The 17,055-nt window shown below is 33.7% G+C and overlaps 1 protein-coding gene across 1 annotated transcript; it reads right to left on the bottom strand.

Annotated features, from left to right (window-relative positions):
- Positions 1 to 917: 917 nt before the first annotated feature.
- On the bottom strand, positions 918 to 14,770 carry LOC143224263 (protein FAM151B-like). Its single transcript, XM_076452673.1, has 4 exons — positions 14,646 to 14,770; positions 9,055 to 9,293; positions 5,466 to 5,653; positions 918 to 3,596 (listed from the first exon to the last, which is right to left on the bottom strand). Exons 1-4 carry the CDS (start codon positions 14,752 to 14,754, stop codon positions 3,314 to 3,316), a joined length of 819 nt encoding a protein of 272 aa, XP_076308788.1. The 5' UTR covers positions 14,755 to 14,770; the 3' UTR covers positions 918 to 3,313.
- Between the last annotated feature and the right edge of the window lie 2,285 nt (positions 14,771 to 17,055).

A 17,055-nucleotide genomic window follows, 5' to 3' on the forward strand; every position in this document is an offset into this window, starting at 1 on the left:
AAGGGCGAGCATGTTTGGTGTTACGGGGATTCGAACCCGCAATTTAACAATTAGCGAATTTATTAACTCTGATTACCTAACACGTCTCTTACGTCATTTGTTTCACTTCCTTGAGTAACGAGCAGTTTATAGTTTAAATTTCAGGACAAAATTCAAGATACAGCTTTCTGTTTCAGTGTGTGTTTTCTTATAGCAAAGCCACATAGGGCCAGCTGCTGAGCTCACCGAGGAGAATCGAACCCCTGATTTTAGCGTTGTAAATCCAGAAACTTCCCGTTGTACTAGCAGGGGACTTTTATTTTGGTAAGAGTTGGTTTTAACTCACTCTCCATATAAAATACAGTCTGAAAATGACCTAGGAAGATAGAGACATTGTTCTCCTTATCAATATAAGTACCCACACTAGCCGTTCTGAGATACATGATTATATCCTAGTCCTAAAGAAAGGAACAACAAGACTAAAACGTTGTTTTTTCTAGGAAAAGAAAAATAACATGGATACTACAGTGTAAAATAAAGAAAATACATACAACATTTTTTTAAACCATACAACATAAGCAACATGTATAAATCACATAAAAACAAGTATTAAAAAATCCCATAGAAATGAAAATATCTTTTCTGGTCGTAGAAAAAAAGTCATGTGAGATCATCATCTTTGTAGTTAAAGAAAGTGAACTATGAAAAATTCTTTATTTTAGTCCTTAAAAACGAACTATACAAAAACATCCTAGTTTTAGTAAAAAGAAAAAATAAAGATACAAAAATATTTTTTGAATCAGTTGGAGTTATAGAAAAACTTTTTTCTCTTTTCATAGAAAATAAAAAATAGAGAACTATGTGACTAAAAGAAACAAAAGTTCGTAAAAAACGAACCATATCGTTGTCCTAGTCATAATACAAATATCATACGAAAACGTTATTATTAAAAATGTACCAATTATCTTTTTCTTCTTCACAGAAATATAAAAAAAAATATGTTAGAACTTCCTAGTTTTAATCGTACTGAAAATATAGCATTATTTTTCTAACCCTTAAATAAACAGAAGTAGAAAACGTTTATTATGAATATTTTGTACCCATCTAGAAGTGAATGGTAACACAATCATAGTGCTCAGCTCTAAACGTGATGCTTATGAAGTTTATAGATTGAAAAACACACATTTTAATCCACCACAAACATCTGTAAACCAAAGTTATTGTCATAGTCTTAGAATAAAGACCACGTGTAAAACATCATTCTTTCAATCTGAAAATAAAAGCTTACTCAAATCCTAGAACAAAAAAATAACATAAAGAAATAAATGATACACTCAAAATAGTTGTATATCTAGATAAATGACATACATATCTATACATACATAAATCACTGTTTAAATTTTCGTGTAAAAACTGTATATCCAACATTTTTGTTTTGGACCTGGCAAAAACGTTGCCTTGAAAAATTACTTCAAGCAAGCTCTTGTGGAAAAGTAAAGTCTTATTAGCACCTGAAATAGGAAGTGTAAACGACTAGCACTCTCACGCGTCTGAAACATAATAGATGTCTATTTGCAACTTGCGATAATGTGGAAATAAAGAGCTTTTAAAAAGTTTATTCAACTAAAACGTTATTATAGATAGCCTATAGTAAGGTTGTCAACATTTCAAGGAATTCGAAAGTGCAGCACCATCTCGGATACTTTTATGTCTGAAGAAATACTTCACAGTTTTTTTAAAGAAAAATAATAATATAGCTAAATGGCAAACAGATACAAAGCACCCTAATTGAAAAAACAACGACTTATTGTAAAATAATGGATAATGTGGGCAAGAAAAAAAATCAATATGTCTACACAAGGACTTAAAACCAATTAAACAGCACTCCAATGCATGTTACCATTGTCAGAATTCTTACAATGGTCACCCAGGACCCAACCATTAAGAAAGTCAAAGCTCACAAGTTACACATCTTTGAATTTACTATGCATTAGGTAATTCCCAAAGATATTGTCTTTGTGAAGAAGAATGAACCAGACGTGTAGAAGCTACTTTCAAGAAACGTTGATTATAATGACAAAGCGAAAAATAAAACAAACATTGAAGTGAGAGAGGAAGGTTTGATGCAACATTGGAAGACGCCAAGTGGTAACTTGAATAACTGTGACAAGAAACTGGCAACTTGATACTGACTTTCCAACGTGACACAAATAAAGGCACTACTGTTCATGCTACCTCCTTCTGCTACACCCCTGTTAAGTCAAAAAATGAAACTAGTGTTCATACTATCTCCTTCTGGGCACTACTGTTCATGCTACCTCCTTCTGCTACACCCCTGTTAAGTCAAAAAATGAAACTAGTGTTCATACTATCTCCTTCTGGGCACTACTGTTCATGCTACCTCCTTCTGCTACACCCCTGTTAAGTCAAAAAATGAAACTAGTGTTCATACTACCTCCTTCTGCTACATCCTCGTCAAGTTAAAGGATAAAACCAGTGTTCATGTCATCTCCTTCTGTTACACCCTTGTTAAGTTAAAAAAATGAAACTGGTGTTCATGCTACCTCCTTCTGCTACATCATCGTTAAGTTAAATAATAAAACTGGTGTTCATGTCATCTCGTTCTGCTACACCCTCGTTAGGTTAAAGGAAAAAACCAGTGTTCATGTCATCTCTTTCTGTTACACCCTTGTTAGGTTAAATAATAAAACTAGTGTTCATGTCATCTCGTTCTGCTACACCCTCGTTAGGTTAAAGGAAAAAACCAGTGTTCATGTCATCTCTTTCTGTTACACCCTTGTTAGGTTAAAGAATTAAAGTAGTGTTCATGTTATCCCCTTTTCTTACATACCTTTGAAACCAATGAAAAACTAGTGATCTTTCTGTCTCCTTCTGAAACATATCTGGACATATGCATTTTGGCTTACTTCATATGATCGTGGAAGCCGATTTCTACGTAAGCAGTGAGTATCTATAGAAAGCTTACCAAAATATGTGGTCTCAAATTGATCTCGCCGTCCTTAGCAGAAATTTGTTATCATGGAAACTGCGGTGTCCGGGAATAGTGACTAATCATAATGATCGTCAGACTGTGTACAGTTGATTATGGAGAAAGTAGCTGTAATGGAAACACGGGACATGGAACATTGTCTCTAAAAGGGAAACCAATCCCCCATCCCCATATACAAAATAAAACCAAAGCACATGATGTGTTCTGTTCTTGGAGAATTATCTATTTTACCAATGTCTGTCACGGAAGAATGATGGTTTCTGCCAATGTCTGTCAAGAAAAAACAAATTAAGTAGTCAGAGAAACCTAAATCACGAATCGCTTTTAAGTAACGGAATAAAAGTGCTGCTGCAGGTCGTCGGGCAGGTCGTAAAAGACCTGACTTATATGAAAGGTTTTCCGTATCATCAGGAGGTCATCTAGGGTTACAGGGTCTCCTTTGTGACACCAAGCCATCAGAGAACTATTAGGAACCTGAAACAACAATCTCTGAATTTCTGGCGCCGAATACTTGAGGTGGAGAAGCCAAACGGGGAACATTATTGGTTGTATCAAGCTGAATTCTTTTACTACACCGATCATCTTGTCAACAGTTTCTCTGGTGAAACTAAAAAAAACAAAACACAACTACTTATAAACTCAAAGCATTTAAAAACAACAAGTTTATTTGATGTATAAATATTCCTGTTCTATTTCTTTCTTTGCCTTTTCATAAATGAAGATGTGGAGGTATCACTCATCTTCTAGCTAAGAGTTGGTTTTCTTAGATTAATGGTAAGAAAGTCTAGTATTCTAAGACGGAATTACTTACATGAATGGAGAAAGACACGGCAAGAACTGAAGGTAGATAAAACAAATGAAAATGAAGAAAATAACACGACATAATTTTTTATCGTAAAATAAAATGAAGTACAGTGTAACTATTTAAACAAATACATTATCAGAATTTAGAAGCATAAAACTAAACAGTTTCTGCCTAGCACCACACCATGAAATTAGGAGCAACACTTCACTCAAAGATAAATGTTCTCAAATGTTGTCCATAATTTTATAGTTAGTAGATATAATTAATTATTTTTAAATCAACTTACCCGAATCAAAAGAAAATTGTCACTTTGCAATATCCATAAATATTATTAACTTTTAGACTGTAAAACGTGTTCCAGGAAATTAAAGTTGAAATATCATGAAACTATTGTCTTTATGAACTAAAGATTTAACAATGATACAAAAATCTGTATTTGATACAAACATATTGACTTTTTTTTGTCAGTGATCGCGTAACAAATTTTATAGTATTCTAAAAAAAAACGTCATAACACACCAAGCTATGTCGAGTACATGATAGTTTTTAACATGATCTGTTGATCTGGTGGATGTACTTATCCGAATAACTATTCATCAGGAGTGTTTTGGATAATATGCATCGCTGAGGAATGGTTTATTTGTTTTGTTTTTTGAATTTCGCGCAAAGCTACACGAAGGCTAGCTGCACTAGCCATTCCTAATTCTTCAGTGTAAGACTAGAGGGAAGGCAGCTACTCATCACCATCCACCGCCAACTCTTGAGCTACTCTTTTACCAACGAATAGTGTAACTGACCGTCACATTATAACGCCTCCACGGCTGAAAGAACGAGCATGTTTGGTGCGACCGGGATTCGAACCCGCGACCCACGAATGCCTTAACACACTTGGCCATGCCGGGCCCCGCTGAGGAAGAACTCCTGGTACAGCCACTGTTAAGCTTTACCTAGATTTTCGTATCGTTTTGATGACGATATTGTTCGTCTGCACTGAGCAGGTATCATCAAAGCTTATATTAGACAGAAAACGGTTGTGAGAATGAATGATCCGACATTTTCTCAGATCTCAACTTCATATAACACACTTGGGACATTCGTAACAGGTTGCTCGTCACCTCAAACTGCATATATACACTGAATTAACAAGGACTGGGAGCACAAAAGCATTCCGTAGAAGTCCAACCAGAGTACTATGGATGGTGAACGTCGCTGTTATTGAAGTGGATATACAGTATTTCTGATACATCTAATTTGTGTACATCCTTCAATCAAAAGTGCACATATCAAAGATCTCTTGTGAAAAAGTACGACGTTCATGGCTTGATGTGTTACGATTTCATCTCTAATAATAAATTCGTCCATTAATTTATCATGTCCGGTATAGGCAAGTATTACTCAGCAGCAATATGGCAAATTCTACAGTAATGTTATGTTCATATATATCTTGGTATGTTATTTATCACTAGAAGTAGCTTTATAAATTATTAATCTCTTTGCGGCAACTAAACTGACAACGAACATTATTTTCCAGAAATCTTATAATTATTGACCACAGAAAACCTATTTCGAGATGTAACAGAGAAGTTTGACTGCTTAATAATTATAATTAAGTTATTTCCTTCAACCAATTCTTAACCCTAAACAGATTTTATGTAGAAGAAATTCGCTCACCCTAGTTTGATACATGCTCCTGGCATAACCTCAATGACTTCATTACACGTTGTCCAACCGATGGAAATCACGGAGTGAGGAAAGCGGGTTCTACTCAGGGTAAGAAACGTCCAGGCGTCCACCGGTGGAGTCATAGGGTTGTTAGGGCCAGGTAGAATGTCAGCATTTAGTATCAGTGGACCTCGAATCTAGAACCAGGAAAGAGTATTTATTCTTTTGAAAAAAAACAAACAAACACTACTATTGGTTCAAAAAGATAGATAGTTTGTGTTGCATTTGTTTGTGTTTTATCCAAACCTTCTATCACAAGTTATTATACTCAAACCTTCTATTATACGTTATTTTCTTAAATCGTTTGAATGCGAAGAATGTTTATCCTTTTCTGAGGTTATATTGATTGATAGCCTTTCCGGTAACCTTCCAAGCTATCCTCAAATTTCAAGTTTCGGAAGAAATTTTATTTTTCGTGCAGTGTTGTTCTAGATTCGAAACTGATAAAAAAGGGACCGCAACTAATAACAACAGCATCCACCGACAACTCTTGGGTTTCTCTTCTCTAATACAATACTGGAATAAGACAATCTCGTTTATAGAACGTTGATGTACTTCCCAAAAATGTGGAACATGTTTTCTTTTTCCGAGGAAAAATTTTAATTCAGACAAATCTGGATAAAACTACGACAACAACAACAAAACTATGACCACAGCACTTGCGTTAAGAGTTTTGTAACTATGTCTGAAAACGTTAGTTGGTTGTGAAAATTAGTAAAAACATTTTGTTTCTAGTCAGAAATAACTGAAAATTACCCATTAACCACCCAGATGATGGTTCGAAGAGTCTAAATTCTTAGAATTTGAGTATAAAAATATAATACAAATGTTTAATGTTATCCAGTGTACACTGGGGAGCCTGATTTGAAAAGTATACTTTCAGTCTCAACTAGTTAATATGCCCGAAAATGGAATTTGAGGGTTCATAATTCACATTACGTTGCCGCAGATAATAGTTAGACAAGAAATGTCAAATACTGACAGTGGATATGAAATGTTTCTTCAAACTATTTTAAGAAGTCTCAACAGAGAAATATTGCTTAAAGCGAGCACGTTATGCATATACTGTGTGGTTAAATTACTACATCATTAAAGATATTTATTTTTACCCCTTTTGTATTTATTTTTGGTAGTCTCATTTAATGTTAATAAAATGCAAATTTGCATATTTTCTTAAAATGTTTCCGTAGTTTATTACTGTATAAAATAGGCTCAATATAATTAAAACAATATCAGCCAGGATTTTGAAAACATTTGGTATATATATATATGTGTTTACCTTGTGATTATTGAAACTAATACATATTAACAGTTTAAAAACTACATACATGAATAACTATTATTACGTACATGTATTTATTAATATTTATATAAAATTTATGTAACAAAATGTACATGTAACAATAAAAACATGTGTAATATTCGTTCATGTCTTGTGGCTCTCAAACATCAGAAGTTTAACGTGCGTGGCTCTTACGTAAAGCAAGTTTGGTTATCCCTGATATATATATATTAACTGGAGAGAAGTGCTTAGACACATTTCATTATGTGTGATAAAGCGAGACAGTGATTCGTTTTTATTCAGATTTTTTCTTAAAATAGTTATTTGTTTATTTAATGTTTTTTTTTTTCCAGTTTCGCGCCAAGCTACACGAAGGCTGTCTGTATTCGCTGTTCCCGATTTTTAAGTAATCGATTATAATAAAGGCAGCTGGTCAACACCACCCGCTGGTCAACACCACCCACTGGTCAACACCACCCGCTGGTCAACACCACCCGCTGGTCAACACCACCCACTGGTCAACACCACCCACGCCATTTCTTGCGTTATCGTTTTACCTTTTATGCCTACAAAATCTGGAATTTACGCCAGTAACTATAACGTGTAGTAGAATTACTGCACCCATCGTGTATACTGAAACAATCTCAGCAACATGAAACTTTTAAACCAGTCTTACACACAAAAAATTGATCATAAAACGAATGATATTTTGTACTTAAAAACACACACAAAGACGGTAAAATTTGATTAGTCACAGTAATACACTTACACACACAAACATAGTATAATTTGATTAGTCACAGTTGTACACATTCACACAAACATGGTATAATTTGATTAGTCACAGTAATACACACACACATACAAACATGGTATAATTTGATTGATCACAGTAATACTACTGTGCCCTGTCATCCTATGCAAAATAGGCCGGGTGTGACCTATTGGATAGCAAGCCTAATTGCAAATCGATGAGTCGGAAATTCGAAACGTGACACTGCTGAGTACATTCTAGACTTTCAGCTGTGGGGCGCGTGATAAAGACCACAGACATTCCCGTTAATCATTTAATAACTGAATATGAGCTTATGGACTCATGGGCTTTCTGAGCGACTTTAAAATTTAATTGATGGAACTACAGTTTTGACAATAAAATGCTGTTGAGATAACCCTTGGCTTGATTGAGGGTCAAATTCTATTTGGTATATATTTATCAAGTAATAATAATAATAATATATCAAAGAAAATAAGAGGCTAACAAAAGACATTAAAAAACTTACAGTAGAAAATCTATGTAATTAACATGCTTATCTATTAAGAAATTTTTCTCTCAGATTTCTTGATCAAATTCTATAAATCTTATATTGTTAGGAATAACTGTGCGCGAGGAGTCCAGATTGCCTATTGACGTTCCCATTCACAATGCCTTCACATATCTATTGCCTAGTCAGACATTTTGTACTGCACCAAATATGGTACACGATGGCACAATATCACGTTACTACTGGCTTCGATTTCAACTTTAGTTGTTTTTTTCCATTATTTGAGAATTATTTCGTGCGAACAATACCTAATCCACGTGTAATTTCCTAAAACAAAATGAGCATTACACTACATGCAGTTTCTATTGGCTTTCGAAACTTATTTAGATCTAAAATACGCATGTACAGTTCGTTCAACATCACATGCTTATCACCATGTGAACATGTTTTCAGACGTTTCTTCATGTCCAGCTAAGTTTGCCTTCATTACAATTTACTTTACTTTGAAATATTTTAGGTTTGGTTCGTTTCATAGACTGCTAAACAACTTTAGGCTACCTTTTTCTTTATTATGGGTTTCATTGTTCGTTCCTGTTTCGAATTCTATATACTATTATAAACACTTTTTAAAATTATTTCATTATAAATACCATTATTGTATTTTATTGTTTACTTTATGTGTAATTTTATTAAATAAAGTTAGGTAGGTGCTGTTTTATTCAATGAAGTCATGTGCACGTGAGTTCGTTCGTGAAACCGCGTAATTATTTTTTCAAATGGACCATGGTTTATGGATCAAACATGTCTGCAAGAAAGCGCAGCTTAAAGTGCGTGTGTGAAAATGATAGAATAAGGAAATTTCAAACAAAGGGAATGGAAACAACTGCGGCTAGTAAAAAGTAATACGAAATGAAAATAAAAAGTAAATGCTAGAAATAACAAAATCATGATAACAGAATATAGAGTATATAGTATATTTAAAAATCATCATTACTTTGGAACCTGAAGCTGTACTCGCCTGCTCAGATACACGAGCCAGAACCCTGCACGCGGGTTCCACTACTTCGGTACTCTTGAAGTTCAGCTTTATGCCTTTATTGTAAGGAAGTGCCTCATGTAGCCACTCCTCCATGGTGATGTCACTCATCATACCAGGAGAGTGAGCCATGATTGGTACAGGAAGGCGACTGTTGATTGACATACTGATATCGGCCTCCAACACCATTGCTTGAGCTGTGAATGACACAATCATTAGATTTCGGTTGATAGCTATTATATTCATCTTAACATTTTTTTAATGGTTAGTAGTTACCATTACCACACGAAAACGTCATAAATTTTGAAGTTTATGTATTTCCTCTATAACATAGTTCTTTTGCTATCAAACTCACGAAAACGAACGAATTCTTCACACTGAATCATTGGAACTGATCAGTGATTCAAATTATGTAAGAATACGAAAAATGAAAAACAAAGAAACACATCATATGTAGATCTACGTTGACACTGCAGAAAGGAAAATGCATTTGTGCATTTCCAAATAAATGGCAAAGGCTGGTTAAAAAGTAACAAAATATACACATATACACATATTTATATGTTTATTTTTAGGCAGGAAAACTGGCTTTTAGATTAAATACTTGTTTAGTTAAACTGAAAACTATAGATTATATTATAGATATTTTAGACATGATTAGAATGAGCTGGTATACTTGACACGCTATCATGTGGTGGTAGACATTGTTATACATACTATTTATAACCGTCATTTCTTTTTTGTGTAGATATTAAACTAAACGGCATAAACAGCTCTACACAAGTACAGTTTCGGATCAAACTTATAAATATGACTAGAAGCCAGGTTAAATCATGGAACACTTGAGTACATATTCCAAGTTACATGAGCCATGAATCAGATAAAAATGTAATAACAAGCACCTGCTCCGTTTACTACATATTCCAAGTAATATGAACCATAAAACAGGTAGAAGTGTAATATTCACGAATCTGTTCCATGTATTACATATTCAAAGTAATATACACAAATTTGCTCCGTATATCACATATTATAAGTAATATGAAACATGAAACAGGTAGAAGTGTAGAGAATTTTTTACACGTTTTCTTTACTACATTTACCCCGTATTCCAAGTTCTATAAACCACGAAACAAGTACAAATGTAATATACACGGATCTGCTCCTTCTACCACATATTCAGATCAATATGAACCATAAAATAGGTGGAAGTATAACATATACAAAAATGTCCCGTTTATCACACATTCCAAGTAATATGAACCATGAAGCAGGTAGAAGTGTAATAAACACAAATCTACTACGTATATACACAAAATCTTATAGAGAGAGAAACATATAGTTAAAACATTCAATTAGAGCAGAAAATATTACTACGATTACTACTATTATTACCAATATTACAAATATTACTATAATGATTATCAATATTACTACCATTATTACACATATTACTACTTTTCTTACTAATTATTACATTATTACTAATATTACTACTATTATTACTATTATTGCTAACATTACAACCACTTCAGTAAATTGTATCGATAAGATATTGAACATCAGTATTAACGCAGATAAAAATACTATAACAGCAAACGAAGTGATAGAACTGTCTCTTTAAATAATATGTTTATACTGGTAATATGAACATAACATGATATGTAAATATATATATAAATGCGATTCCCTTAATTTACATGTGTACAGTGGGTGTAATCAAGTTAAACATGTAATCTCACATTTTACACACGTATATAATGTTTTGCATGCTTCGGTTTGCAATAGCCAGTTTCTTTTATTCATTAAGTCCATGGTAATCCCAGATAAGTTTAGTACATCGTTCGTATAGAAGTCACGCTGAAATTCCTGGTAGGGCTAACACTTAACTCAATAATACAAAATTCTTAGTCAGTTAACAGGTTAGCAGCCTTTAAGTTCGTAGCTTTCTAACATTTCTTACTGAATTGTCATCACTAAATGTTAAAACAAACAAGCGAGTTGTAGTTTCAAGATCACAGAATAACAAAAAAAAAAAGAAAGACAATTTTGTCTAACGAATAAAATTCTTTAAAATTATAGTTGTCCTTAAAAATCTAGTTCTCCCTATAGAACACACACACAAGAAAAAACTTTCGGGGTTCTGCTTTCATTTGATTTTAACAGTGAACGATTCACACATTAAGAAAGTGAGACGAAACGCGCTATTGGATAATTTCTATAAATTTAAGTCCATAATGTTTATTTGTCAAAATATCTATATTAAATGTGTTTAGTTTACAGACGGCACAGAGGTACTGTATTCAAAGACAATGCCATTTTAAATATTAGTAAAATTACAATATGTAGATATGTTTGTAAACATTACGCGAACCATAAAATAAGAAATCGCCAAATCATCAGATCTTTCATCCTAAAGTCTTAATCAAAATGTTTTCAGATTTTGCAGTAAATAAAAATAATTATTATTAAGACGGAGTACAAATACACTCAGTTCTGTCAAACTGAGAAATGAATGTTGTATTAACCATCTGTATATTTGTACAATGAGACAAGTTTTATGGACATCACGAGCGATTTATTAGAACAGCAAACAATTTTATCAGAGACTTAAAGAAAGATGTGTAATTTATAATTTCATCTACCTCAATAAAACCTTAACACAACACCTAGAATGATAAGATATAACATCACGTTATTATAAATAGCATCTGAAACCTTTTATCAGTTCATATTAAACAATCAGTACTTGGTTGGTCTTAATCATATTCTAATAACCTCCACAAGGCGGCATGGCATGCTGTTGATGAGGTTATTGATGTAATTTATTGTGATTTTACTCAAACTCGTCATTATAAGTTGTTGAAATTCAACTACTATAACTGGTTTAGGATTGTAATTAGTTTAGTAATTTTTCGATTGAATTACACCTAACAGTCTTCAATGGAATTACAATCTAGCGACTTTGTTTCTAACGTCCTCCTAGTTGAGATAATCCTGTACAATATAGGCATAGTGGGCAGTAGTAGCAATTTCATCCTGGAACAGAAAGTTATGGTTAAACTTTATTCTAGCATATGGCAAACATATCGTCTCCATGTGATGCTTGTGATGGCGCCATTCACGTTATTATACCAAAAGTACACCCTTTTATACAAAACAGGTGTGTATGTGTTTGGTTTAGTTTGTTTTGAATTCCGCGCAAAGCTACTCAAGGGCTATCTGCGCTTGCCGTCCCTAATTTAGCAGTGGAAGACTAGATGGAAGGCATCTGCCCATCACCACCCACCTCCAACTCTTGGGCTACTCTTTTATCAACGAACAGTGGGATTGACCGTTACATTATAACGCCCCGACGGCTGAAAGAGTGAGCATGTCTGGTGTAAGGGGGATTCGAACCCGCGATCCTCAGATACGAGTCGAGCGCCTTAACAACCTGGCCATGCCGGGCCGTGTGTATATGTGTTTGACGATCAAATGCTCAAAACAACATATACAGATCAGAATAACAACTCGTGCATGTTTCAACATATACAGATCAGAATAACAACTCGTGCATGTTTCAACATATACAGATCAGAATAACAACTCGTGCATGTTTCAACATATACAGATCAGAATAACAACTCGTGCATGTTTCAACATATACAGATCAGAATAACAACTCGTGCATGTTTCAACATATACAGATCAGAATAACAACTCGTGCATGTTTCAACATATACAGATCAGAATAACAACTCGTGCATGTTTCAACATATACAGATCAGAATAACAACTCGTACATGTTTCAACATATACAGATCAGAATAACAACTCGTACATGTTTCAACATATACAGATCAGAATAACAACTCGTGCATGTTTCAACATATACAGATCAGAATAACAACTCGTGCATGTTTCAACATATACAGATCAGAATAACAACTCGTGCATGTTTGTCCGATCATGCGCTACCTTCTCTGTTACAATTCAAGCATTTACTCAATAACCACTGCATGCATAGTGATAATAACATCGGCCTGGCATGGCCATGTGGTTAGGGCGCTCGACTTGTAATCTGAGAGTTGCGGGTTCGCATCCCCCTTACACCAGACATGCTCGCCCTTTCAGCTGTGGGGGCTTCTATTGTGACGTTCAATCCCACCATTCATCAGCAAAAGAGTAGCCCAAGAGCTGGCGGTGGGTAGTGATGACTAGCTACCTTCTCTCTAGTCTTACACTGCTAAATTAGGGACAGCTAACGCAAATAGCCTTCGTGTAACTTTGTGTGAAATTAAAAAAACAAACAAACAAGATAATAACATCAATATAGAACAAGAATTTGTTTAGGAGTGTATATTCTAAGTCTTAAATCAGTAGATGTGTGTAAAAATTGGGCATTTAGATTAGCTAGACCTAAATAACGTTTTTTTTGCCATAGAATCATCATAAACTTTTGTCATAATTACCACGCTAACCGTTTTACAAAATTGACACCATAACCCGTTTCCATCTTCTTTGTATGACATAGTTGTGTTATTTACAGTCGATCTCATAGTGTCATTTTTTCGACATTTCCGTTTGAGTAAGTAATTACTCACACTGCCTGCTCCTTAGGATGATTGGGTTGTCTTGAATTTTGCGCAAAGCTACACGAAGGCTATCTGCACTAGCCGTCCCTAATTTAGCAGAGTAAGACTAGAGGGAAAGCAGCTTGTCATCACCACCCACCGCCGACTCTTGGGGTACTCTTTTACCAACGAATAGTGGGACTGACCTTCACATTATAACACCCCTACGGCTGATAGGACTGACATGTCACTTAGGATGTAGAAAATTTGTTATATGATTCGTTCTAAACGAGGAAAACTAGACATTAGTTTAGAACGTTTATGAATATTCCAACATCTCTAATATTAGTACTAACTCAGGATCTAATAGAACAAAAAAAAAACACTAGTTGCTCAATACACCTTCATACAATGATAGTGATACCTCAAACTAAAACATTTAGTTTTAAATTACGAGTGTCTTAAATAAGAACATGTGAAGCAAGAGTGTAGCAAAAAATCGACAAACAGAATTCTATTAGTTTAATAGTTTATCACAAAGTTGTAAACTGTTGTGTAAGTTTAATAAAAAAGTTTTTTTCTTTTAAAAAAAATTAAATTTCCTATATAGGGATCAGTAGGAGGGACAAAAGAATTTCGAAAATCATAGAAAAGTCTCCCCCACCCCTCTGTAAAAATTGTTACAATCAGTAATGCCTGTTGTAGGTTCTAGTTGCGAGTACTAGGTCCTACTTGTTCATTGGTTTTATTATTCTGTTACGAGTTCTAGGTTCTACTTGTTCACTAGTTTTATCATTCTGTTGCGAGTTCTAGATCCCACTTATTTGCAAGTCTTATCATTCTATTAGAAGTTCTAGATCCCATTTGTTTACTAAATAGATAGTTAGGCATATAGTATCGGATGTTTAGCTACTTGTAATTTTGTTATAAAGAAAATTTTTCAATTGAATTCTTCTTCTATGTTATGTGAAAGGTAGTTTTATAAATACTTACATCTCAAAGCAACTCCTAATCTTCCCCTGCTGTTAACGTCATGAGCCCACGATATGTTCAACCCATCTCCGTTTGCTTTGGGAAAATACTCCAATAAACTAGCTGGCATATCCTGGAAAATTTTATGAACTATTCGATAATTGTGACTTATTTATAATATATATATTAACAATACAAAATTTGATTCAATTTCGATTACCTGTCAAGGAAATCATGTCTAGAGAAAACGTTTAACGGTCAAATGGGTGATTATAGCGCTATCTATCAACCATTATAGGAAATTATTAAAAATATAATCTATTATTTTAAGGGAGACGTAAATGAACACTAATTTTGGTGTATTAAAATTCAGTTTGCTCGTTCTGTTTTTATCTATTAATGCATATACAAGTTATAGTTTGTCAGGTATTCAAGGTGTGGCGCGCCAGGTTCAACGTTCACTGGTGTTTCCTCTTTTAGGAAGGAATTATTTTTGACACTTAAATCAGAGGACGTTATTTCAAAAGTTCCAGAATATGATTGCAAGGTTATACAAATATTTACTATAAGATTACTGTGCCTTGGATTTTAAGATTGAAAGTCAACAAACTTACCATTTGCCCCCTGAGGCATTTTAAATAATTCAAAATTATCTATCAACATAGTATATTTATGTTTAAAAAGACAAACTTAATTATTTCGAATATTATTCCACCTAGTTTTTGTACTTTAGTTAAGTAAGATACTCCTGAAAGATCTGGATTTCGATGAAGAAGATTCATGATTGACCTATGTTCTCTAAGAAATAACAGAGTTTAAGTTAAGTCAACTTTCATAAATCTGGTTCATCGTTTCGATCGATTGTCACCAGTATTGGTAGTTCTACTGATATATATAATCTTGCTAAATATTTAGCTAAACAGTTATCACGGCTAGTGCACTGTAATTGTTGTACATGCAACAGTTCCAACGATTTTGTTTTAAATTGAAAAGTTATAATATGAAATATAAAATCGTGGTCTCTTTTAATGTAATATCAATATTTATAAGGATATATTATTAAATTATCTTAAAATCTAAAAATAATCTTTGTTGGTATTTAAGCTGAATCAAAAGAAGGCTCAGAAAAACACGGTATTTAACAAGTGTATGAAACATCTAAATATCTTATTCTATTAAAAGTAACAGGTTGAGAACGATTGCACCAGTAATCAAAACTTCGTACCTGTCCTAACAAATATTTGTTCTTGCTGTATGAGATGTGACTTATAACAGAATAATACTTGCAACCAGAAGGTTGTCTCAAAACAAAACTATTGATCTCTATATATTTTGTTATAAAAATAATTTTTGTAATCGAAATCAGGGTTTAAGTATAATTCTTCGTTTGTTCCGATTATTGTTTTATATCTACGTCGACAGCTTTAAAAAGAAAACCTTTTTAAACTCTCATTAAAATGGATTTCTTGTGCGAGATATGAAGACGACAATTCTGCTGTTTTTCTGAATACTTTGAAACTGATTAAACGATTTAATTCATATCTAAATAATATAAACGACATTATTCAACTTGCATCTGATATGGAAAATAACAATGAGTTACCGTTTTTAATAGTGTTAGTTATATATGACCTCAATGGTAATCAAGACTATAGAGTTTTAAAATCCAAATAGTGTATAACATAATATTATAGGACAACAAGAAATATTTTGTCTCATCTACGCCGTCCTACCAACTAAATTATAGTAAATACCAAAAACTAGCCAGCCCTTGTCATCCAAATATTTATCATGCATTTCTTAAATTCTATTAGAGCTTAGCTCAGCATGGACAGAGGGTTAAGAAAATTGACTCGCAATCTGAGAGTCGAAGGTTCGAATCCTCATCACATAAAACATGCTCGTCCTTTCAGCCGTGAGGGCGTTATAAGTATGTTGAATCCCATTATTCGTTAGTGAAAGAGTAGCTTTAGAGTTGGTGGTGGGTGGTGATGATAGCTGCCTTCTCTCTGGTCTCACATTGCTAAATTAGGGACGGCTAGAGTAGTTAGCCCTTGTGTAGCTTTGGACGAAATTCAAAACAAAACTACATCCACCGCACTCGGGGATAACCTATTCCAAAGGCAAACCACCCTGTTAGTAAAAATAAATCTGTTTGAGTTGAAGATGACTTCTACCCTGACAAAAGTTTACATTTTTGTCCCATAATTTTGCCATTTTCACCATGAAATTTTATATAATGATGCATCAACACCTGTAATTTTCTTAACAATCTCAAACATTTCAATAAGATCCCCTCTAGCTCTTTGTTCAAGAGAAAACAAGTTCATATTTTAAAATCTAGTTTCTGTACCTTTCGCAACAAATCAATGTATTTTCTAAAGTGAGAAGCCCAAGACTGAAACATTACTCTAATTGTGACCTAACCAAT

The sequence above is a fragment of the Tachypleus tridentatus genome, chromosome 8 (assembly GCF_004210375.1).
Source record: "Tachypleus tridentatus isolate NWPU-2018 chromosome 8, ASM421037v1, whole genome shotgun sequence".
Taxonomy (NCBI): domain Eukaryota; kingdom Metazoa; phylum Arthropoda; class Merostomata; order Xiphosura; family Limulidae; genus Tachypleus; species Tachypleus tridentatus.

Excerpts from the sequence above, each read along its gene's own strand:
- LOC143224263 (XM_076452673.1), bottom strand. The coding sequence starts at position 14,754 with ATGCCAGCTAGTTTATTGGAGTATTTTCCCAAAGCAAACGGAGATGGG. Across the intron at positions 5,654-9,054 it reads GTACAGCTTCAGGTTCCAAA|ATTCGAGGTCCACTGATACT; the intron begins GTAATGATGATT and ends TCCTGGTTCTAG. Across the intron at positions 3,597-5,465 it reads GGAGCATGTATCAAACTAGG|TTTCACCAGAGAAACTGTTG; the intron begins GTGAGCGAATTT and ends TGTTTTTTTTAG.